At 34.6% G+C, this 22577-nt stretch overlaps 2 protein-coding genes and 1 long non-coding RNA gene across 3 annotated transcripts; 1 reads left to right on the top strand and 2 right to left on the bottom strand.

Moving 5' to 3' along the window:
• Positions 1–688: 688 nt before the first annotated feature.
• On the bottom strand, positions 689–4021 carry LOC108319376 (dihydroceramide fatty acyl 2-hydroxylase FAH1). The gene is made up of 7 exons (XM_017550488.2): positions 3730–4021; positions 3586–3643; positions 3417–3509; positions 3115–3311; positions 2886–2991; positions 1613–1759; positions 689–1168 (listed from the first exon to the last, which is right to left on the bottom strand). Exons 2-7 carry the CDS (start codon positions 3634–3636, stop codon positions 1043–1045), a joined length of 720 nt encoding a protein of 239 aa, XP_017405977.1. The 5' UTR covers positions 3637–3643; positions 3730–4021; the 3' UTR covers positions 689–1042.
• Positions 4022–12410: 8389 nt separating this feature from the next.
• Positions 12411–13895, top strand: LOC128195482 (uncharacterized). The gene is made up of 2 exons (XR_008247075.1): positions 12411–13479; positions 13570–13895. It is a non-coding gene; the product is annotated as an uncharacterized LOC128195482 (long non-coding RNA).
• A 4306-nt stretch (positions 13896–18201) lies between these two features.
• On the bottom strand, positions 18202–20354 carry LOC108319412 (tubulin beta chain). Its single transcript, XM_017550531.2, has 3 exons — positions 19682–20354; positions 19249–19518; positions 18202–19123 (listed from the first exon to the last, which is right to left on the bottom strand). Exons 1-3 carry the CDS (start codon positions 20073–20075, stop codon positions 18456–18458), a joined length of 1332 nt encoding a protein of 443 aa, XP_017406020.1. The 5' UTR covers positions 20076–20354; the 3' UTR covers positions 18202–18455.
• Positions 20355–22577: the final 2223 nt, after the last annotated feature.

Here is a 22577-nt window from a genome sequence, read left to right as displayed (position 1 = left end):
CAGAGGATTTCATTAAATATTCAATAAAGTATAGTTGAGTGTTTTAAATCACTCTTAGGTGTTCCTAATCCTATTGAATAACCATAGTTACTTTTATTTGGTATTTGTGAAATAAAGGATAAGAAGGAAAATAATAATAATAATAATAATAATTATTATTATTATTATTATTAGTATTAGTATTTGATAAAATAGAAATTTATAAAAACTATAAAAAAAAATCAACAAAATTCACAAGAAAAACTTCCTTGAGTTCAAGTAAAAAAAAAGCACAAAAATTACCACTAAAGTATAATACAATCAATGATATAATTATTTATGAGAAAACTTGTTCCATGTATTGAATGGAGGTTACCCTTAATTGTTCGTAGTAAACTCTCTTGTAATACGAGCAACAATAATAATATATCAGTATTAATTTTGAAAATATTAATTTTTACTTATTTATTTCGCTTTAACCAACCAACTTTTGAAGTTAATTCTTTTATAAAAAGGAAAAGAAATGCTAAGTAAACAATGAACCCTAAACCTTAACAAAATTTAAAAGTAACTATTTAGAGACAAAAACATAATAAGAATGAATTTGAAGTTAATTATTTTATAAAAAGAAAAAAAAATGCCAAGTAAATACTGAACCCACCTTTGCTTAAAATAAAACGAGTCCAGCTGTAAGGTACTGTGATGATACTGAAGTGTGAAGACCTATCAGTCTGTCTACGTTGATTTCTTTGATATTAGAAGTTAAGGTACAGAATTAGGTATCCCAGGCAAAGGAGTCACACAGAAAGCAAAGTTTGCAGCATGAAGAACTGTGCAGACGGACGCGAGTTTTATGCAAAAAATTAGATACATTTTAAAGATTTTACAGGATGTTTGACACAAGATGGTAGATGGTAGCACGTTAACCCTCAGAAACATCAATCGAGGAGCAAAATAATTTAAACAAACCGAGACATGAATAATGAATTATCAACATACTCGTTTGAAGCTCCTGATTATATACTATGCTTAACCAATGAACAAATGTAACCATGGCAGTTAATTATCTGCGTTTCGCATCACCCTTTGATTGGGGAGGCGGAACAGTTCCAAAAACTTTATCCCACAGAGGTGAAGTGATTCCAAAGCCGTAGTTCTGGAGACGATAATGATGGTTTAAGTGATATTTCTGCAAAATAACGAGGGAATTATGATATGCCTTTTCCTGGCTTATAATTTTAGATAGCTGCCAATACATCATAAGCAACAGAAAATCTATGGCATAACAAAAAAGAAAGAGGCAAACATCATCATGCTTATAATGCTCTGAGAAAAAATCTTGCTCCAAAAGAAATGAGACAACACAAATCTCTAGAAGATTGGAGAGAGGAGAATGCTATCATATTTTATGGTCAGTTTTAGAGGATAACTAAAAATGAAAATGAATGCCTCAATATTCACGGCATATGAATTCAATGACCTTCAATTTCTAATCGAATTAAATACAGAGACCAATTTTTTTTATGAAATGCAGCTGATAAACAGCCCAAGTTTTATTCATTGACAAGATGATTCTGCAAGTTGCACATTGGACTCTGCAATTTAACAGCTAAAGGAAGGGAAGCGCTTTTACCTTTAGACTTTTGGGCACTTCAGACTTTGGCTGACCATGGTGCAAGTAGTAATGGGTGCAATCATACATCACATAGCCCAACAAAATACCTCCAAACATGGCAGGGGCAATTGAAGGGGTGCATATAAGCTTCACTAAGTTCCAGATCTGAACACGGAAGACAAAAGCAACAAAATCAACTCATGGAGCCGCCTATCAATTTCAGCTAGAAAAGAATGGGCACAGAATAGATGTTTCACCACATCTTCATACAAATCAATCATTTTCACATAATGCTAAAAAAAAGGTTTTCTGGCTGTTTTAAGAGGAAATCTGCAAACTCTGTTAAGACGGTGAGGTGCTTAGGTTCCCTATGACATCAACAAAGCCCATTCCAGAAGCAGCCACTTATTGGAAGCTCCAATCAGAAGATGATCACGGTTATAAAGATGTCCTTTCAGAAGCTACAGAAGATTTGCTTGATAAGTCTAATGACTTTTGGGTTTCATTTCATGAGGGGAACAATTCATTACCTTTCTACAAAATTCTCCCACTAAATCTACTATTTTCTCAGTGACAAAAGTATTGAATGCATTTTAAATTCTCAGGATACTAAATTTGATCCTTACATTCATTTACCTTCTTTAATAGCATTTCCTTTCACGAATAAAAACTGAAATTAACAGACTTCAATATAACGCAAAAGCAAGTGAAAGAAAAAATTCTTAGTATGTAAACAAATACAATATTTCACACACAGCATTAATGAATTTTATTGCATTGCATCTACAACAAGGTTTTTGAAGCCACAATAATAATAACACTGGAGCTTGATGAACTAATTGGCAACTTTTTTGTATGCAACAAAACAAGTGAAACTTTTTATGCATGTTAAAACAGAGATTCTCATAACAAAAATGTTATCTAGATTATGGAATCTTACTCCAGTAAATTGAGAAATCTAATCTAAGTAATTGAGAAAATCAACAGATGGAGTTCCAATGCAGTCATGATTGTTAGCGCCTAATATAAACCGTTGATCTTCTTATAAACATCTGAAATGATATACTCTATCCTCAAGACTGAATTTTTACTATAGAGAAGCCGGATCCTAGATGACCGGGTGAAGGGGCAATCATTGGATTCCCTTAAGCTATAAAGGTTTTTAAAATCACCAATTGCATAATTAAGCCGCATTTGAACCACAACAAAACCGCAAGTTCAAACCATGGTAACAACTCTGAATGCATGGAAAAGCATGATTTTTTCTATATTAGGTAAGATATGAAATTACCGGGAGAGCTAACATAGCGGCTGCAACCGGGGGGAAAACAAGTCTGTAACTATCCATGGGGTGCTTGTGGTGGCAGCCATGGAGAAGATAATGAAAGGTGTTTCCCCTGATGCAATATTACAAAACAAGTAATCAATCTCATGCATATATATTTTATTGATCACATGAATACAGAGATAGATTAACTAGACTAGCTAAGGAGTTGTGAAGAGAAAGAGAGAAATCACACCAATAGCTCTTGGTTTTAACATGAAAGAGAAATCGGTGCAAGGTGTATTCCGCCAAAGTCCACACAAAGATTCCCAGAAGGACGAAAGGAGCCACTTGTTGAGAAGGGAGGCCTGATTTTACAGAATTGGAAATGAACCAACTAGCAACAGGCACCCAAACGGTCGGAATCACCCACCACGCAGTGCGCGTGAACAACTGTCCCAATGAAGAACCACGACAAAGTTAGCTAACCTAACATTCGATCCAATGTGGCAATCTGATAAAAAAACGAAATTGGATAACGGATAGGAATGTGCGTACCTCCAGAAAATCGCTTTGGAAAAAGCGAGGACCTTCCTTGCTTACGATAGGCTCGTGAACCCACTCATCATAGTCTTCGCCAAGATGCCCAACCTGCGAGCGAAAGAAAAGGTAAAAACGCGTGGCAATTCCTGAAAATGCAGATTGAAAAGCAGGTTATTGGGTTTACCTGGAACACAAGAGGCTTGTTCAAATCCACGAGGAATTTCTGGGCAACCATCTTGGTGCTGAAAGAACGAAAGAAATGAAAATTAAACGGAATAAGGAATAAGAAATGCAGATCTGGAAGATGAAAATGGGGAGGGAAACGTACAGTGCAGAGACAGAAAGACAGAGAGAGAGAGAGAGAGAGAGAGAGAGAGAGAGGTGCGATCCGAAGCAGAAGCGGAGCTCCCTCTTCACGAAGGAGAGGGAGTTGGAATGCGGTGTGATGTATTATTCAGCGGAATGAGAATGGAATATGAACCTCCATTTTATGTTTCCTCTTCCTTCTCTTCTAGCCGTTAACTCTTTCTCCCTCAGAATAGAAAACTACGCCGATTTTCCGTCTCTGGTTTCCGTCACTGCCAGCGCATCATCCTCCTTAATCACTCTCTTTCTTCTAATTTTATTTTCTTAAAACTAATTCCTCTTGATTACTCACCTTTAAATGTAAGTAATTTTTTTAATATTTTTTAATTGAGTTATTATTAAAAAAATGTAATACTTTTTTATTTTATCTAACTGCACTGAAGTTTCGTTTTATAATCAAACAAGACTATAATTAGTACTTTTATCTTTTTGCAGATTAACAATTTTTTCGTATCTATTTTCTTTTAATCTATTGATCAACTCCCTTTTAAAAAGCAATACGCAAATTAACTAATACATTGGAAGAAATAATGACGAGAAAAGAACAAACTAAGAGAACAAAATTCAAATAATGAATTAAAAAATAAAAAATATTTTGAGCATTAAATTTTTATAATAACTCAATTAAGAGTATTTAAATTTATATATAAATTTATGATATATTTTAAATTTAATTAAGAAAAAATTAAATAATCCATCCACTACTGATATTACTTATTATTATTCAATGCTGAACTGTAATAATATATGCTACATATATTAAAATGTTAATGGTTACTGTGATGGTCGAAATAAAATTATATAATTTATTTTGTAAACGAAATAAATTTAAATATTCGCCTTTTAAAATATCCAGAAAGTAACCATAAATCGAAGCTATTATTTTTTTACTGGCTAAAGTCCCTGTTGTTGGTTTATGAATATATATAAAAGGTCCCTTTTGCTTCGCTTCAGCTTGACATTGACAGCAGCATTACAGCATTATCTTTGCTTCACACCAATTATATCAGAAAATGGTTTTATGGTATCAGCAAATGGTTTATGAACCGTAAACAGCTTTCTACTATTATTAATTATAATTTGCTTTTATATACATATGTATGTGTATACTTTATTCTATCTTAATATTATGAGATCCAAGATGCTCTACGATAAGTTTTGTTTATTGTGTTTAATCATTAAATTAATTACTAATGACTACGTTTTCTCCTATTTAATCTTATGATGACTTATTAATATAGTTTAAGGACATTTATGCTTCTCTAATATTATTTATTTATGTTGTTATTTTCCGTTGGTTTAATCATTCAATTTTTTTTTAAATATTAAATTTAGGAAAGACCGTATAATATCCAAATTTAATAACACAACATATAAAATATTAGTATAGTGATAAGAGAAATCACCATAGCAACATAACATGTTCAAGAAGTTTACTGTGCTACTAAAGAGTTTCTTCCTATTACACATAACAATTATTCTATGATTCAAATTTCTTTTTTTACCACATTTAGAGATGTATCCACTCTTGCACCATCTCATGCTTACACTAATGAATGATGATCATTGCAAAAAAATGACACAAACACAACAAAAACAAACAAGTAAGAAAGGATAACCTAATGATAACATTAAACATACATAAACAATTTATAACTTCATATAGCAAATGATCTCATCACCAAAACATTCACAGACATATAAGCAGAATATAATACTAGATTCAATATCCAAATTTATGCCTTGATTTGGATACAAGAAGTCTTCCATCTGTCATAAAATCTTTTAATGGATTGCAACAAAGGCTTTGGCTCCACCTAACCTAATAAATCGATAAAATCCATCTAGACAAGGTAAGTTATGGTATCGCTAAACAAGGGATGCCACCCCTAATCACATTATAAAAATTTCCTTCAACTTTTACCACTCAGGCTATGACACTCTATGTGAGTTTATATGCCTAGTAAAGTATGTGATTACATGATCGACATGTGTCCATAATCAATACATAACACGAAATTAATAAGGATTTGTACTTCTTCCTTATGAGACAAAACCCAAAACAATCATATAATTCAAAACTTGTCTCATTCCATTCAACGAATCCATTTTTACTCTCTTAAAGTCATCACACTTCCTTAGAATACAATTCACAGTTACTTTCACGAACCTTTACACTGCATACATTGCTTGATACTACAATATAATCTTCCCATTTGAAATTACGAATGTTGTAACAAAATTCCATAAGGTTCTCATTCCCACATGCATTCTTTGTATTATTAACATTTAAACCTTACTTTAGTCAAATAAACTTCATGCACTATCCATCACTTATGTGTGTATGTGTGTGTTTATGTGTGTACATACGTACATATATAATGTTTCATCACACTAGCCTACTTTACCTTTCATATAACACATTTATATTCATCAATAACTCACCAAATACATGTTATTATCAATCAATAACCCATAATCACATTTAAACTAAAAACAAAATCAATGGAAGTCTCGCTTAGGCGAGATCCTGTTGTTTGGGCGACACCTTAACAGAGACTAGCATGAGCTACTAGAGTTCTCTGGCTAGAGTAAGGGACTCGTACATGGGTGGGAATGGGTTGTTGCTTGAGCAACAAATTTATCGCCAAGGCAATGGCTCGATAGAAACCAAAATAAGTGTAGTGGCTTTCTTGCCTAAGCAAGAAGCCTATCATTGGGGTGACACATTTTGTCGCTTGGGCGATCTCTATAAAGAGTAAAGTGAAACACTGTAATATTGTTGCTTAGGTGATATTTTCTCTCGTTTGGGAGAAAATAGCATAGTTTCACCTAATTCACAACATCCAAAACTCAAAATCAAGCACCACAACAATTCAAACCAACTTATATATCAAAACACAACATGCAAGCACAAATTTACATAAAACTAAGAAGAATTAGCTTCCCTCACTTTAATTAGTGTCCTTGAAGCTCACTCGTGTTATCTCATAGCTTCCACCCATGAAACTCAATCTACACTAAGGGAGTCAAGTCAAAGATCTAGACACAAAGTTGAACTCACCAACATGTAGAGAGTTCGTGGGAGTAAAGAAAACCCACATGCAACTTAGAAAAAGACTTAAAAAATGGAGAACACAGATTGAGCATCTAGAAGTCGAGGAGAAGAAAACTTACTCTGTTCTTAATTTCCATCGATGGTTTAGCTTAAAGGGTCCTTCATGACTATCTTAGATGAGCTCTTGACCAAGAAGAAGAGAAAAAGGGGTGAGGGCTTGAAAAGGAAACAAAGATGGAGGTTGAGAGAAAGCATGAGAATGGGAGGCGGGTTTTTGTTTTCTAAGGATTTCACATTTAAAACTAATTTCTCTTCTGAAATATAATATTAGTACTTTTATTAAATTAATATTAACAATATTATTATGTTGTAGTGTAATTTGATTCTTACTCACAAAGTTATGAATTTTGTGAAAAACAATATTGGTATACATCGGTGTGTGATATGAAAAATACTATTATTTGTAAAATATAGGAATCTATAATATAAATAACTTCTTTTAAAAAAAAATCTCTTTTATTATGTGTGTTTTTTTTAATAAATTGGTATAAAAGTAAGGTAGATTTATTCACATGTTAAGATGTAAGATATGTTCTTGGAGTAAATAATCTTAATCTCGAAATAAGAAGAAATGTTGAGACAAGTCTTAAATTTTTCAGTTCTACCTTATTATCAAAGTTTTGGTCATGATAAATAAGACTATTAATTAGTGTGTTTAATGTAGGTTACCTAGTGTGAATAAGGTATTGGAGAAAACAAAATATGATGTTTTATCACAAATAAAGCACAAGATCTTGACAAGATTCAAACATAAATTATAAGATCAAACAAGCTCGGAATAGACACATGCTTAGTGAAAAAACAAGTGGAAGAATAAATAACTTAACAACAAAAGCAATAAGTGTTAGTTGACTACGTCATGAACAAATGCCCAAACCATTAGTAATTAGATGCTCTACTCTAACAGAAGATCTTATCAAGTGACGCTATCCTACAAAATAAGATTAATACATGAAGTTTCTATGTGAAGCAATCATCTCCAAAGAAAACATTAATAGAACGAATGTACAAGACATAAGTAGAAACGTAAAAGAAAAAAAACATATGTATATAACATTTGACGCTAAGCCAAAGAACATACGACTCTACAAAGTACGAACAACAAATGACATATCCATAGTTGAATAGATGCATTTCACATGTACCTAGAATAAGACACGTCATTTTCATGCTACACAGGATAAGGTCTAAGAGTTAACTGATAACGTCTTTCAAGAAAGATTTTAACTCATTGTACCACTCATCAATATATGATACCATTCTTTGATGTATGGAAGTTCAATTTGGTATTTTTAATGTTATAAAGACATCTTAGAGAAAAATAGTGTTATTTCACTAACTCCTTATAGTACTATAAGCAGAGGTTGTCATCACAACGTAATGAACCTCTAAAAAACTCACATCAAGATATTTTGAAGTAGAAAAGCTAAAATAGTCCATTTTAGACATCTATGTAAGAAAGCTCTTCCTTACAAAAAAAAGAAAAAAAAAAGAAAGGTTATTAAATATAAGAGAGTCTCACATGCATGAGATAATGAAAAAGCCTTTGAAGTTTCAAAATTGTTGTTCATCTTCTAGATGTCTTAAACAAAGAAATATTGTCATTGTAAATTTTTCACTATCGTCAAATGGTACCTTTAAAGCAAGGAAAATGAATTATTTAATATTCACTAAGTTAAGTGTGAACCTTCTATTCAAACAACACCTTTTTATTGTAAAATTTAGAGAGGCCAAATGCATTTTTCTTGAAAAGGCTTTATGTACCCATGCTTAAACATTTAAATGAATAGTTTGTAAAATGATAGTTTGGAGATGTCTTGCACAGTAGGATAGTCATGAGTGACTTTATGTTCTCTTTTTTAGACATAAGTAACAATAATAATACTTATAGTTGATTTGTTTGGTGGAACCTTTTGTCATTAGCATTAGATAACTTTTTGTAGCTTATATTGAAGGGAACTAATATAAAAGTTATGTTATTACTTAACCTTTAATTACACATGCATTTCTTGTTGGTTACCAATTAAAAGAAGGCTTGTGAACATGCTTAAAAAGCCATCAAACAGCACCATATTAACATTTGATTGACCATTTTCTCCCAATAACACTAATGGTCTCATGAACAAAAGAGAAAAAAAAAGGATACCTGTAAAACTTGAGAGCACACAATGCTTTATTATGTTCGTTGTTTAAAGATGAATACTCGAAGGTTCATGTCTTTAAAAGTGTTAAAGAAAATAATTGTTTGTAGAGGTTCGACAGTCTACAAACAATATTTACCACTTAAGGATTTTTGAAAGCGTTTAAAAACACAGTAAAAAGATAGTAGAGATGAAAGCTCATTTTCCACTAGTTCACTCCAACTGAATTATGTCCAGTACTAACTTTAAAAAGTTACAACAAGTTTCACCACTTCTGCTTTTACAATGAGTTTCATCACTTTTGGTTTTTCATTGACCCAATTAGCTAAAACTGTTTAACTACCCCTAAGTTAAACAATCAAGTGTTTCAAATTACTTTTGATTATCCAAAAATAATTAAGTGTTTTTAAACAAGTACATATTGAAAAGCTTTCTTAGAGACGATTTTTATCAATACAAAGTATATCTGAAAAACTTGTTACAAAGATTTTTTTTCTTCAAAGAGTTAGACAATACACTAACAAAAGAATTTTGGCAACGTGATAATATATGCAGTTTTTTCCAATTTTCTTCTATTCACGCGGTCTTCTTTATATAGACACTTTAAGAAATATTTGTTACTTAGAAGCATTGACTTTGATGTAGGTGTGTAGCCTTTTGTATGAGGTTAGATGTTATGTTGCTTTTGTAGAGGAAACTATGCTACTTGTACAGATTTGACAAACAAAAAGCATTGATGAAACATTCTGAGAATGTCTTCGTATCTCTTAACGTTCTTTTGAATCAACGCAAAATTTTTTAATAAAGCATTTGTTCTTTATGGATCTCCGCAGATAAAGAGAAATACCACAATAGACAAAAAATACTATTCGTATATTTGGATTTAAAATGTTAGACGTTTATTATAGCGTTTAACATAGTCCTTGTACTATAATGTTTATGCTAGTTTGTTTATCAAATTGTTTAGAATAGTTTATATTTCTTGCATTTAGGATATTGTCTAGACATATATATCGTTTAATGTGTTATCTTAGACGGTCATTTTGGTAGACATACTTCATTAAACACTTTTGTTAAATTTCAAACTAAATGGTTCTAAATAATTTTGTCTTAACATTTCATTTTTAGACCATACTAAAAAAGAACTCAACAAATATTAATATTCCTAACCATATTGATAAAGTGTTGAGAAGTTTATCTAGCATATGGAAACCAAAAGTGATGAGTTCATAAATAGATAAAAAAAATGAACAAAAACATATCATTCCTATAATAATCACAAGAAGCATGACAAGACACATTTTTTTCTCAACAAAAGCTTTCCTTTTCTTCTATATTTTGTGTTCCTTGAACTTATCATTTGTAGGATGTATTTCTTTGTGATATTGTAAATAATAAAAAGGGAATAAGGTAATACAAGTTTCTCAAAACCATAAAAGGTATCCAAGATCAATAACTTACATAAAGTAAAAGGCAAAATTAGAGTCTAAATGTAAAGAAAATCTCGATGAAAGAATCAAGGGCGAGAAAGACATGTATGAGGAAGCATGAAGGCATATAAATTGAAGCATGAGAGAACTTCCTTCCTTTTATATTTTTCTAATTTTAAATTTCAGTTTCCCCCCTCCTTTTTGTTTAATAATTTTTGGCCACATATGAATGGATTATAAATCCTTTATTTGCATTTAGTTAGAGACACATTTGAGTGTCATTTGGCTTGTAATGTTCCAACCATTTGGCTATAAATAGGCATTTCTCTTACTTATGATGTTACTTTAAAATTTATGACAATTTGAACTTGTTTGAGAATTGTTTTGTAAATGAAAATTTACTTTGAATCTTATTTAAAACTCTTAAAAACAAGTGACGGTTTTTCCTTGAACTTATCATAAAGATGACCCTTTTACCATTTGTATAAGTTTCTTTCACTTTTGCATCTTTGCTAATGTTCTTAATTGACCTTTTTATGTGTTCTTGTTCTTATCTTCTAATTCCCACCTTTAATTACTATTCATCATGTATTTTGTATCTGGTTTTATGTGATTAATCTTTGTCGTTATCTTGAAAGCAAATTTTCACATTTATATAATTTTATTCGATTCAATTTTTATTCAGTGGTAATCTTTCTACAATTATTGTTCGTTGTAACACCTAAAATTCAAACTAAAAGTGTTATTTTTTTTAACTAAAACAAATAATAGTCACTCATTCATTGAAAAGATTTAAAATGTATTAAAATACAAAGAAATTTAATTAATTTATAACACACGTTACTTAACATCATTCAAGATCAATTATAAAAATTTGAAGATTTTATTTGATGTAAAGTTTCCATTTTACAATTACTTCTCAAAACTTTAATAATAGACTTGCATGGAGAATATGGTTGGAAAACACTTTCCATAACTTATAACTCTCCCCAACATGAAGCTTGTAACAGGTTATATTTACATGAATATAAAAGCTACTTATACAGAATCAATTCAAATTAAAAATATTGAATAAGCTTGTATGCATATTTAATATTAAAAGGAGATATTACTTAATTAACCATTTAAGTCAAGGTAAATTAAATTAGAACAATTTCTCTAAAGTAACAAAGAAATAAGATCACGTCAAATACTGTAAAGAGATTTGTGCATTAAAAATCAGTAAACTTAAGGAGTTCTTTTTATCATAATTTTATTTAAAATTTATATTTTAATTTTTTTAAAACTTCTTTTTTAAGGCCTAAATCAATTAATATTAAAAAAATTGAGACTTTTTTTTCTTAAAATTCTAAAGCAATTAATACTTAAAAAAATTAAGATTTTTTTTTCTTGAAAATCTAAAGAAAAAGGCTAAGCAGAGGCTTTATATGCTTGGACGGGCACTTTGTGGGCATTATCGACATTCTTTAATCAAAAATGATTCTTTGACACGGTTAAAGCAAATTACATTCATTTGACACGCGGTGGGCCCCGAAAACTGTCAACATCATGAAGGATAGCTTGGTCATTTGACATTATGGGCTGGTGCTGAGTTGGCAGGTAAAAAAGTTAAATGAAACGTTGCGTTTCACTGTGTGGCTTAGGATCTGTGTGTGGGATTTCAAATTTCGAAACGCTCGAGTTAACTTGCTGGCTTAGGATCGTGTGTGGGATTTCAAATTTCGAAATTTCGAGCTAGGGTTAGGATTGAGAGAGAACGAGAGATAACGAGAGAACCAGAGAGATCGAGGGAGAAAACACAAACCCTACTCCATTGCTGCCACCGGAGGCTGGACGTGATAGGAAAAGTTTGTACCAGCGAAGGTGTGCCGAAGGCAAAGTTCGTACCGGACGTGATCGATGTGGAGCGCGGAAGGTTTGTCCCCTTTCTTATTTCTCCCCTTTGTATCGTTTGAATAATATAAAGTATGATACTGTTGTTCCTTTGTTCTTTTCTCAGAATTTGTCTATCTTTGTTTTTATTTTTGGTATTTTATCGGAAACCCTAGACTAAAGGGGGAAATGTCGTGAGAGATAAAATTCTGGATTGGGCAAACCTGTAGGATTATTTACTGTCCTTAGTGTTTTTGGGCTTGGTTTGCTTATTTGCAAAAGGGAATATTGCAATAAATGGATAAAGTGTGAGATGATTACAAGAAATGGAAAAAGGGTAGTGTCGATGGAGAGCTAGAGAGTGAAAAAGTTCCACGAAATCAGAGGGAATAGTGATTGGAATAGTTTGCAAAATGGCACCCACCCAGCACGGTTATTCTGCTCAGCAGCAGCACGAAATGCAACGCAAACGTTTCTAACTGTCTTCGCGCCAATGCTGGAGCTACTTCCCATGAACTGATTGAAATGATTCCCCTTTTTGTTATAGTCCGAAAACTCCCTGTCCATGCTGCATTGGCTCCCTCTGTGTTCCTTCATTATTATCTGTTTGATGATATTTTTTTTGAGTTAGAAAAAGGGAAATATTGTCATGAGAGTTGAACATCAGTTTAAGGTGTCCTGAATTTTTCATACATTTGCTTCTGGCACCATTTTATTTTTAATTTATGTATTGTATATGTTATTTACCTGCATCCACTGTTTTTTACTCAGTGATAAATTTGCTTTGGAATCCATCACATATATTTTATTTCTATCACTACTAGGTTGCCCTTTCTTGGTCAGTTGTATTAGCATTTTGCATTGTGCCCTGTTTGCCCCTAGATATATTGCGTGATTATGTTGTTTGTGGTTTGTATATGGTGTTTGGCCACTGTTATTTATAACTCCTTGGATTTTATGTAGAGAATAGTTTCATCTAATTTATGAATTTAAATATAGATTATTCTTTCATAGAGCTAAGTGCTTGATTAACACCAAAAGTTTCTTTCTCCATTTTTTCTGTTTCTAGTGTCCTTGTGGAATCAGCTCTTACGAAATTAATTGTTTTGCATGTATTATCCTATGACATAACTCTGAGGAATATTGTCAAGGTAAAGATTTTGGTGAACAATTTTCTATTGTACTATTATATATGTTGTAAACTTTTCTATGACTTTAAATGATACTCTCGGATTGTGCAGGTTTTTGGAAGTGATATTGGGGGCCCAACTGATGACCTAGTACGTCTATCAATACCAATTGATACCAACAAGCCTCCAACACGCTCCGTTGATGACATTCTATCGAAATTGATTCCACCTCTTCACAAACCTCAAGGCACTGGATGAAAGAAGAACAATATAAATGCAACAACTTTAAAACTTTCATAATTTCCTTGCCTGTATTTCAGATTTATCGTTGTTGTTTGTTGTCGAATATTGTGCGTGGTCACATGGATGTGTTATTTAGAAAAATTTGTGAACTACTTAACTTATGTTGATCAATTTGTTGTTGCATTAAGTGCTTATGTAATGTTCGTTATGTTATAAGTTTTATATGAAGTTCATTTCGTGAAAATTAAAAGTGTTTAACTTTATGGACAACTTTATTCGGTTATTTATTGAATTGGTTTTCTACAACAATACAAGTGGTTATTTATGCAATTTGGTTTTGTACACCACCACGAGCGTCCAATTTTCTGGAGGAGCGTCCAATTTTCTGGACGACCGTCCAATTTTATGGACGAGCGTCCACTTCTCTACGATCTTCTGGACGAGCGTCCTTTTGGATGAGCGTCTGGACGAGCGTCCACATCTGGACGACCGTCCTTCTGGATGAGCGTCTGGACGAGCGTCCATCTGGTCCAGCGTCTGCACGACCTTTAAACGATCGTCCATGTGCCAGCGACGGACGTATGGACGAGCGTCCACTAGCAGATCGAGCGTGGACTTGATCTTCTGTGGACGACCGTCCTCTTGTGCGTGCAGGGGGCGACGAGCGTCAGCTTGCTATGAAATGTTCGTGCGCTCGCTATGTGACGAGCGTCCTGGGCGACAGGGTGATGTGCGAAAACGCTGGAGGCTCGGTCAGTTGTACAGAACGAACGCTCGGTCACGTGTAGAGAGCGCTCGTTCACTAAATGCATAGGCGCTGATTTGGTTACAATAAATGGTTATGTTGTTAGACCTTTGTGGTTATTTCTGAATTTTATTTTGTACAACAATATTACTGGTTAAATTCAATATCAAAGTTTTAATTCTTTGATGCACTAACTGGATATATGGACAACTTTATTCGGTTATTTACTGAAGGACCGCGATATTCCAACAACACATTTTTAACACTCTTTTAACACTATTTCATGGATAACTGTAATATTTGAAACGTACAATGTATCATTTTGTTGTGTATGTTGTGTAACTGAATCTCTATTAATGGTGTGTTATAATGAATTTAATTATGTCATACAAAATGGTGCCTAAAACTCATGAGGGGTGCCTAAAATTGAATCCCTTTTTTCAGCAGTCTCACTCATTCCTTGCACAGCTTGCTCCTCCAACTCATGAGGGGTCTCCCCACCCTCCTTGGCCTCACATCACATCACCATCCACCCTCTCCCACCTCTGGAACACCTGCACAAGCCTCAGACAGGTGCAGATTAGCATAAAAGTCAGTTTTTTGTCCAATGGTGACCTGTGTTCATTTGACTGAGTACCTGTGTTGGACTTTCTGTACAAATTCACAATTTCTCTCGGGTAATCGTTTACAGGGGTCCTGTAAACGATTACCAGCCCCTTTTTTGAGCAGTCTCACTCATTCCTTGCACAGCTTGCTCCTCCAACTCATGAGGGGTCTCCCCACCCTCCTTGGCCTCACATCACATCACCATCCACCCTCTCCCACCTCTGGAACACCTGCACAAGCCTCAGACAGGTGCAGATTAGCATAAACGTCAGTTTTTTGTCCAATGGTGACCTGTGTTCATCTGACTGAGTACCTGTGTTGGACTTTCTGTACAAATTCACAATTTCTCTCGGGTAATCGTTTACAGGGGTCCTGTAAACGATTACCAGACCCTTTTTTCAGCAGTCTCACTCATTCCTTGCACTACTTCGTCCCCCTACTCATCACGGGTCACTCCACGCTTCTTGCGTTCACATCAATCACCAACACCTTCGCATTAATTACCATTAATTTTAGTGAAAATGGTCTCGTACTGTTCAAATTTTTATTATAATGCTGCGTTGATTTTTCAATCACTAATTTTGTCATTATAACAAACACAAACGCAAAGTAAAAACAATTCATTTCGAAATCCAACCACTATTCTTATTACAAACACATAGTGTACATTGTCAAATAACATTAGGTACATATTTCAACATCTTATACATGTCAAAATTGTCAAATAACATTAGGTACATATTTGAACATCTTATACATGTCAAAATTTGATAATTTCTTAGCAATCCTAGACAATGCCGTATAGATTTAGGGCTTCCATTCTGCTAATGTTCTCATTGTCCAGGATCCAGTCACACAGCGAGAGAGAACACGAACGAGAGACAAGGCTTGAACGAACGAGAAGAAGCAAGGCTTGAACGAAGAGAGACGGACGACACAACAATACAAGTGTTCAACTTCAATTTCAATGTCAAATATTTTTCGAACAGTTAGTGGTTATCTGTTAAGTTTTATATGGTTATTTGCTCAATAACTTTTGTTCACTGCAAGTTCTGCTAATTTAGTTAATAGCTTATGTACACAAAATGGACATTGGTGATACTAGTGCATAACTAATCCTTCACTATACATAGTAAACAACTTAAAAAACCATAGAACAAAAATTGTTTCATATTCTATCATATTCCAGCAACATCATTACAAGTTATATCCTATTTCATGACTTCTTCATTTGCTATAGCATTCCACAGTTCTTCATTACTGTACTTCTATGCATATTTCCTTCATGTAATACCCAATCACACACCGTTTGTTGTCGAATAAGTTGTAACTGCTCCTGCATTGATATTACAGTAGTGAAATATTATAATTAATAACCTGTTTTAAAAAACCATTTAAAACAATACAAACATATACTTAAAGAAGACCAACCGTTGTGTAATCGGGCATTTTTTTGCCACCTACTGATTAACTCTATAAGAATAGGGCTAGAAATAACCATATCATCAACCATATCCACCAACCACTTGAAAGGTGTTGACTTTAAACGTTCCTTTTGAAAGGATGATAGGCAACCGTTCACTTGAACTATATGTTGTGTCTGGACTCGATGCCTAACTCTAAGTGAGGCCTGCAATTATAAATCAAACCGTATGTTACTTAATTCAATACAACATTGTGCATATTTAATGGTAAATTAATAAAAATACACCATACTTACCATTTCACTGACTTCTTTGTCCATATCACTATATCCTGCAAATTTAACAAAACAAAATAAAATTGATTGTATAATACTATGTATCTCACTTGACAGTCACATGTTCAAATTAATAAATTGGTTAAATACAATGTATCAAACTAATGCATGCATAAAGTGGAATCGTGATATTAAAATTTGAACATTGACCACTTACTGTACCAAAAAATACAATGTTTCTAACTAATGCATGCATAACTAACCATAACACCACTTATTGCACTTTAAAATGTGGACATTGATATTGTATATAAAAACTGCTACAGATGTACAAAAACCGATTTACAAATCACCACATCCGACTAACAAGATAACCAGCTAATGCAGGGAGAATATTGCAATCTGATTTCGTTTGGGAGTGGAAGAAAAGGTTGCCCTGCAAGCTCACTGGCTTAGCAGGTTGTGAAGGGTCTCGTTGTTTCTAAGGCTCTCATTGTCTCATTGAATATAAAAAACTTCTACGGCAGTACAAAACCAGATTTACAAATAACCACATACGATTAACAACATAACCACTTCCTGCAGCTCGTTACTCAACTCATGCATGCATAAAGGGTCTTAAAAACCAACCTCAGTCAACGGCATAGCGACAAAAACAAACTCAAAAGTCTAAAAAACCACCTCCCCAATTTTAAACCGAATGGACCCGTATCACGCCTACACCCTAGGGTCAAAATGAAACTCAAAAGACTCAACCTTTTTACTACTCTGCTTCCTGTCGCACCACACATAAAGCTCCTACATAAAACACGTTACCAGCAAAGCAACCCCAACCCCACCTCCAACATAGAACACATCACCAACAAACCAACCCCACCTCTCATCAACCCAAAAATCAGAGATTGGTCCCCCACAACCCCACATCAATAAACCGATGTACCAAAAAATTACATTGCCACAAAAACTACACAGCCTAACACAGAAAATAAAAAATCAAAAACCTGTACCGTAAAATCCGAAGACGAAACGCGCGACAGAAATGGAGTTTCTTGATGGAAACGCGCGACACAAATCCGAAGACGAAACGCGCGACACAAATCCGAAGACCAAACCTGGACCGTAAAATCAAACGAAAAAGGTGTCTGAAAGATGAAACTGAGAAGCATGTGACAGTGGTGGAAATCGAGTTTCTTAAGAAAACTCAAATGGGGATTTCGAATCTGAAAACACAAACCCTAGGTGTTTTTCCACTTTTACCCTCCATCACTTTGCAGTTTTTTTTTAAAAAAGCTGACGTGGACCGTGTCAAATGAATGTAAGTGACACGTAAGCGTGTCACCGTATTACTACTCTTCTTTAATATATCATACATATCCCACTCTGATTTTCTTCTGTTCGAGTGACATTGTAAAAGAATGAATTATAAAGCGAAGCAGTCATAATCATGATGGCGATAGAAAATATTTTTAAAGGGAACAGAAATACGAGAACTGCAGACGTCAATGTATATGATTTTCTACCCAGAAAAACATCCGATGGCTAAATAACAGAGGCCTTATCAACAAAAACCCAGGTTAAACAATGACCCTCAATTTATACAAAACAAGAAACAAACGAATAAGTCAATGTTTTTTCACTGTTTCACAATTGAAATCCATCCATGAACATTGCAATTAGAAGCAACCTTCAGAACTGAAAGACGCCTCAAGCAATATCCTCGTCCTCATCCTCGTACTCTTCCTCATCAGCAGTAGCATCCTGGTACTGCTGGTACTCGGCCACCAGATCATTCATGTTGCTCTCAGCCTCAGTGAACTCCATTTCATCCATTCCCTCACCAGTGTACCAATGCAAGAAAGCCTTGCGCCTGAACATCGCTGTGAACTGCTCGCTCACTCTCCTGAACATCTCCTGAATTGATGTTGAGTTTCCAACGAAAGTAGATGACATCTTAAGACCCGTTGGAGGGATATCACACACGCTGGATTTCACATTGTTGGGTATCCACTCAACAAAGTAAGAAGAGTTCTTGTTCTGAACATTTATCATCTGCTCATCCACCTCCTTCGTGCTCATCTTCCCACGGAACATTGCTGATGCGGTCAAATAACGACCGTGGCGTGGATCTGCAGCACACATCATGTTCTTAGCATCCCACATCTGCTGAGTGAGTTCTGGCACAGTCAAGTTCCGGTACTGCTGGGATCCTCTTGATGTCAAGGGTGCAAATCCAACCATGAAGAAATGGAGACGAGGGAATGGAATCAGATTCACCGCAAGCTTCCTAAGATCGGAGTTAAGCTGTCCAGGGAAACGTAGACAACAAGTAACTCCACTCATTGTAGCAGAGATGAGATGGTTAAGGTCCCCAACTGCAACAAACGAGAAAAACAAAACCAAGCATTGAATCACAACTAAAATGAGCATACCATGTTAATAAGGGCACCAAAAACAAAATTCAGCGCACAAGTTTCACCAAAAGAAATCTGAAACTCACAAGTTGGATTAGCAAGCTTCAAGGTACGGAAAGAGATATCGTAGAGAGCCTCGTTGTCCAAAACCATGCACTCATCGGCATTTTCAACAAGCTGGTGAACAGAAAGGGTGGCATTGTACGGCTCCACAACTGTGTCTGATACCTTGGGGGAAGGAAAAACGGAAAACGTCATCATCATACGATCAGGATACTCTTCTCTGATCTTCGATATCAGAAGCGTTCCCATGCCGGAGCCAGTTCCACCCCCCAAAGAGTGGCACACTTGAAACCCTATAATTACAAACAAAAACTTGAATTCCCAAAACACAAACGAAGAATTGTGCATTCCAGATGGGTAATTAATATGGTAAAAATAGTGTATTGAAGTAATTTTGATATTGAGAGAGTTGAAAGTGAAATTTGAAGTAAAATAAAAATAGAATTTTGTGGAGACCTTGCAAGCAATCGCAGTTCTCGGCCTCCTTCCTCACAACATCCAAGACGGAATCGATGAGTTCGGCACCCTCGGTGTAGTGACCCTTGGCCCAGTTGTTTCCGGCGCCGGACTGCCCAAAGACGAAGTTATCGGGCCGGAATATCTGACCGAAGGGGCCGGACCTGACCGAATCCATTGTGCCGGGTTCCAGATCCATGAGGACGGCACGTGGAACGTACCTTCCGCCACTGGCCTCGTTGTAGTAGACATTGATGCGCTCGAGTTGGAGTTCGGAGTCACCGCTGTAGTTTCCGGTGTAGTCGATGCCGTGCTCGCCGCAGATGACTTCCCAGAACTTGGCTCCGATCTGGTTGCCGCACTGGCCGCCTTGGATGTGGAGGATTTCTCTCATTTTGTGGGGGAAAGTGAGGGAGAAGGGAGGGGAGATTGAACAACGCTCTTTGCCTTTTATCTTTTCTTTTCTTCTTCCCTTTTTTGTTGGTGATTGGTGGAGAGAATTTTAAGGCCTGGTTTTTCGTGGAAGTTGGGTGTGCGTGCATTCGTGGCAGTTAGGTTTCTTCTTTCTATCTTCTATTTTTGGACCAATACCAAGTTGTTCCTGTCTGGGAGTCATGTAGTACAACAACCTCGTCTCATTCAATCTTAGCATTTTTCTCTCTCTTTCACCCCCTTCTCTCCCTCTTTCTTGCGTTTCTTCTGAAAACTAGTTTCTATCAAGGGATTTTAATAAAAGAAAAATGTTTTTTTCTAAATATATTATAAAGATATATTATATTTTCAATGAAAAATAAGGTGAAATTTATAAAGAAAAAGATGTTATTTTCTATATATTCTTCAATTTAACCATATAGCTAAAATTGTAATTTACATAATTTACAAGTTAATGTGAGAAATAATCGTCACATAGGTAAATTGTTATATTATATGAGAACATTATATAAAGCAGCAACAATTTTTTAGTTCAAATAAGTTTATACTTAGGGTTAAATATGTTTTTCGTCCCTTAAGTATCACTGATTTTTGGTTTTAGTTCCTACTTAAAACTTTCATGGTTTTTAGTCCTCATAGTATTAAAACATGTAATATTAATCCTTAAAAATGGATGACGTCAACTTTTTATTGATTTGGCAAACGGCAAGGTCACGTCTTATGCCAGCTTGCCTCTTCACTCTCTGCCACGTTGCTTGTGCTTGAACTTCGTTCATCTTCTCCGGCAGAGCAATCACGATTTCGCTTCTCGTGCACCATCACTCCAATCGCGCAACAACCCAAGCCGTAGATCAAGCAAGCATCTCCATTCTTCACCTACAAAGAATCAAACAGCCGAGCCCATTTTTCTTCCTCGCGAGTCATCCATGGCATTCCCAGAATTACCTGAAACTCAAACAAATCCAGAAAACGCGAGCAACCCCAATCCCAAATCGCACCGTGCCGGAACACTGAGTTCGCTCCGACCAATCGAGAACCACGGCCAAGCGAAATCTCAAATCGTGAGTGCTGCGACGAACCCTAAATCGCCTAAGCCTCTCCGCCGCGCCTTCATCTCGTAAGCTCCCATACACCGACACAACTACTTGTAGAAGTTGTCTTTCATGCTAGTGTATTGTTGTTTACTTGTGGAAGAATATCTATCTGTGCTTTTTATTTTTGGGATACAGTTGTATGTGCATTTTTCTGCAACTTTCGTTACTTTTATGATTAATTGGCTCCTTATCCTTTATTCTCTAACCTGCAAGTAGTAATTAATTACCCCGTGTTTTAGGGGCCGGCTTAAATCACCATGGTCACAAAGGAGAAGAAAACACGCTTTGTCATCTCATCAATGGAAATCCTTGTTTACAGAAGATGGTAATTCTATGATTGAAATTTATTTAGATAAAATTTATACAACTACTGATAATACTTTAAACATGCAGGTATGACTTAGGCAGCACCAAGGATGAATGTTATAAGAACTCAAAATAGGTGGGAATGCAAGTTTTATCTCCAAATGTTTGATTCATTTTATTGCTTGTGCTCAATCCATCATGTATTGTTAGACTTAAAATGTATATTGTTTGGATTTTTTCCTTCCTGGGAGGGGTGTTAACATCATTTTAATTTTATTCCATATCTTGATACACAGAAAGCGGTATGAGAAACTCCGCAGACAATGTCGAAGACTCATAAAGCAAAGTAATGTCGAGGTTCGTTCATGGACAAGTCGAGGTTTGTGAGCTTCGTCAAGTTTCCTAGAGAAGGAGGAATGGGGCCTACAAGGTTGCACCCTGCTAGCCAGAAGAAGAACCCAGCTTTGCCCCCAACTGAGATGATGAAGAAGCAACGTGGTAGATACTTAAGAAGAAGACGTGGCCTCGCCGTTTGCCAGATCAATAAAAAGTTGACGCCGTCCATTTTTAAGGACTAATATTACATGTTTCAATACTATGAGGACTAAAAGCCATCAAAGTTTTGAGTAGGGACTAAAACAAAAAATCAGTAATACTTAAAGGATCAAAAAAATATTTAACTCTTACACTTATGATGTTAATGCATAATATAGCTTGAAGACAATTTGCATAAGTAAATTATAAATTTTAAGTATATTTTTAGTATCATTATTTTCTTACACGCAAATTCTTCATGTTTATATTTTAAAACATAAGTAATCTTATTAAATTAACCAATATTAATAATATAGATAGTAATTTTAGAATAACAGAATTTATTTAAAATAAGTTATACTAAATCAAAAATATATATATATATATTCAAGCTTTTCCTATGATTTAATTGAGTACTAATATTTATTTAAAAAAAACAATTAAATATGTTAAATATGGAAAACTAATACCTATATGCATAAGTGAAATTAGACTAAATATACATCTTTTGATGATGTTTATTAATTAAG

The sequence above is a fragment of the Vigna angularis genome, chromosome 1 (genome assembly GCF_016808095.1).
Source record: "Vigna angularis cultivar LongXiaoDou No.4 chromosome 1, ASM1680809v1, whole genome shotgun sequence".
Lineage (NCBI taxonomy): Eukaryota > Viridiplantae > Streptophyta > Magnoliopsida > Fabales > Fabaceae > Vigna > Vigna angularis.
This window is presented reverse-complemented; position numbering and strand designations above follow the sequence as displayed.

Bases quoted from the DNA above. Each gene is read 5' to 3' on its own strand.
- LOC108319376 (XM_017550488.2), bottom strand. From the start codon at position 3,636: ATGGTTGCCCAGAAATTCCTCGTGGATTTGAACAAGCCTCTTGTGTTC. The intron at 3,312-3,416 runs GTACGCACATTC...TCATTGGGACAG, and splicing joins TCCAAAGCGATTTTCTGGAG to TTGTTCACGCGCACTGCGTG. The intron at 1,169-1,612 runs GTAAAAGCGCTT...GTTATTTTGCAG, and splicing joins AAGTGCCCAAAAGTCTAAAG to AAATATCACTTAAACCATCA.
- LOC108319412 (XM_017550531.2), bottom strand. From the start codon at position 20,075: ATGAGAGAAATCCTCCACATCCAAGGCGGCCAGTGCGGCAACCAGATC. The intron at 19,519-19,681 runs GTCTCCACAAAA...TTGTAATTATAG, and splicing joins GAACTGCGATTGCTTGCAAG to GGTTTCAAGTGTGCCACTCT. The intron at 19,124-19,248 runs GTGAGTTTCAGA...CGTTTGTTGCAG, and splicing joins GAAGCTTGCTAATCCAACTT to TTGGGGACCTTAACCATCTC.